This window comes from Etheostoma spectabile, unplaced genomic scaffold (assembly GCF_008692095.1).
Source record: "Etheostoma spectabile isolate EspeVRDwgs_2016 unplaced genomic scaffold, UIUC_Espe_1.0 scaffold270, whole genome shotgun sequence".
NCBI classification, from domain to species: Eukaryota; Metazoa; Chordata; class Actinopteri; order Perciformes; family Percidae; genus Etheostoma; species Etheostoma spectabile.
In genome coordinates this window covers 41,068-43,333 of record NW_022605574.1, presented here as the reverse complement: position 1 = coordinate 43,333, position 2,266 = coordinate 41,068, and the positions used below count along the sequence as shown (strand labels likewise).

General features: G+C 42.1%; 1 protein-coding gene across 4 annotated transcripts in view; it reads right to left on the bottom strand.

Annotated features, from left to right (window-relative positions):
* Positions 1-583: 583 nt before the first annotated feature.
* LOC116685805 (tetraspanin-18) overlaps positions 584-2,266 on the bottom strand; it is a 27,476-nt gene continuing 25,793 nt past the window's right edge. For 2 of the 4 annotated variants that reach the window (XM_032510736.1, XM_032510738.1), the window contains exons 7-8: positions 2,036-2,119; positions 586-1,366 (exon numbers count right to left, since the gene is read on the bottom strand). In XM_032510736.1, the coding sequence (XP_032366627.1) occupies positions 1,319-1,366; positions 2,036-2,119 (132 nt within the window). In that variant the 3' untranslated portion in view covers positions 586-1,318. Of the gene's footprint in view, positions 1,367-2,035; positions 2,122-2,266 lie in introns of all 4 variants that reach the window. The other 2 variants (XR_004331052.1, XM_032510737.1) reach the window with 2 other exon arrangements.

Below are 2,266 nucleotides of genomic sequence, written 5' to 3'. Positions count from 1 at the left end.
ATTGCATTTAGAAATGTATGAAAGAAATTCACAAGTCCTGTCGTACGAGTCGTGCACAGATAGTTTGTATTTCTCTACGGGGAAAACACATGATTGAGAATCACGTTTTCCTTAATTTACAGTGGCGCTCATAAGTTTACACACCCATGGTTAAGTTGACTAAAAAGAGGAATACAAAAATCATCTTTAATTAAGAAAAAAAGGAAAAATCCAACCTTTAAGGACACCAATTTTCTTTGTGAATAAATAATTTATTGTAAATAAATAATTGTTCTTCCTTAAAATACAGGGAGCATAAGTATACACCCCCCCCCATGTTAAAAAACAGGGGCATAAGTATATGTATGGTGAAGGGTATGTGATGATGATGTGTGTGTCGTTGTGTGTGTGTGTGGGTGTGTGGGTGTGGTGTGTGTGTGTGTGTGTGTGTGTGTGTGTGTGTGTGTGTGTGTGTGTGTGTGGGGGGTGGGGGGGGGATTACTAGGGGGGTACTTATGCCCCGATTTTAACATAGGGGGTGTATACTATGCCCCTGTATTTTAACATGGGGGGTCTATACTTATGCCCCCGTATTAACATAGGGGGGTGTATACTTATGCCCTGTATTTTAACCTAGGGGGGTGTATACTTATGCCCCTGTATTTTAACATAGGGGGGTGTATACTTATAGCCCCCTGTATTTAAAAAAGGGGGGTGTATACTTTGCCCCCGTATTTTAACATAGGGGGGTGTATACTTATGCCCCCTGTATTTTAAGGAAGAACATTTATTATTTACATAAAAACGTTCTTACGTTGCTGTTGATTCACCTTTCTGTTGTAACCCTGACAGCTTTGTCTGCTCTGAGGCTCGCTGTGGGATAACAGGAGCTTGTTGTACCTGAACTGTGTTGTGCAGACTCTCCAAGATCCTAAAAATCAATCATCACGGCCACATCGACGTTATAATCGGGCGATAGATTGAGTGTTTCCAGCTTTGGGACCCGGACACAGACTGGTCCTGGACGGAAGTGGCCACCAGTAATGGGTCTGCTCTCAGTGTTTAGCTTGAAGAACCTGACTTAGCACCAGTGGTAATCCTAAACTTTTGAGAAAAACAGAGCGGAGAGCACAGAACCTGATCCTCAGGTGGCGGATTACTTCCTATGTCTATAGCAACAACCTCAAACGCCCCGCTGTTGCTGCAAAGTACAAAATGATGTCACAAAACCAATGAGACACGTGAACTTTCACTGTACAAAATACATTCCATATTTTACAGTTTTTCCTTCTGCTTGTGCCTGTCTGACGGCCGGGGATGGTGCGTGCCGACGCAGCGGTTACTGGATGCCTCTGAACAGACACATGGCGAACACCATGGCGAAGAGCTGCAGACAGACACCAGACACAGACCAGAAAGGGTTAAAAACATCTTGCCATACAGTTATGTTTCTATAACTGTAGGGGTCTTCAAAATGTCTGAAATTTACAATCCATGTGTTGTCTTCCCGTCAACCATGAAAAAAAGTTATCGCTTTTTCTGAAATTTTTGTCACTTTTTCAATGTTATTGGTGCTTTTTTTTAATGTTTTTTTCCAAAATGATTTGATGTTTCTAATGTTGATCATTTCAGCTTATATTGAAGGTCCTTTTTTCATGATGAAAAAACTGAAAATGGGTAAAATTTGACCCGAGGACAACATGAGGGTTAAAAGCTTTTTTTCTCAGAATCTCCACTCCAGCAACACGTAAACGTCTATTTGATTTATTTGATTGTCAGGTTTTTTGTTGCTTGTGATCATTTAAAATGAAGGGCCCTATCTTGCACTCAGTGCAATTGACTTTGTCCTCCGACGCGTGCATCGTTCCTGTTTTGCACCCGACACACAGCGGACTTTTCCCTCCACAGACTCACATTGGTAAATTAGGGAATGAACTTGCGCTCCCGGGGGCGGTGCAGCAAAACTGACATCACTGTCCTGAATGCCTCGCATCAAAATAAGAACAATCTTTTACAATGATTCAGTATTTTAATATAGAGATGTGAGAAAACCTACTTCAATTGTCAGCACCACGATGGCCAGAGCGCCCGCTGTGTAAATGTACGTCTCAAAGTAGTCCACCACGGCAGAGTAGCAGCCCTGCAGCAACAAAACACACCGATATGGAGAAGGCCAACGGGTTATATAACCATATTTCATCATTCTGACACTGCGGTGTGTCCATTTTCCTGTCATAACATGTTTTAGACCATGTATTTAACCCTTGTGTTGTCTTCCTGTTAACCA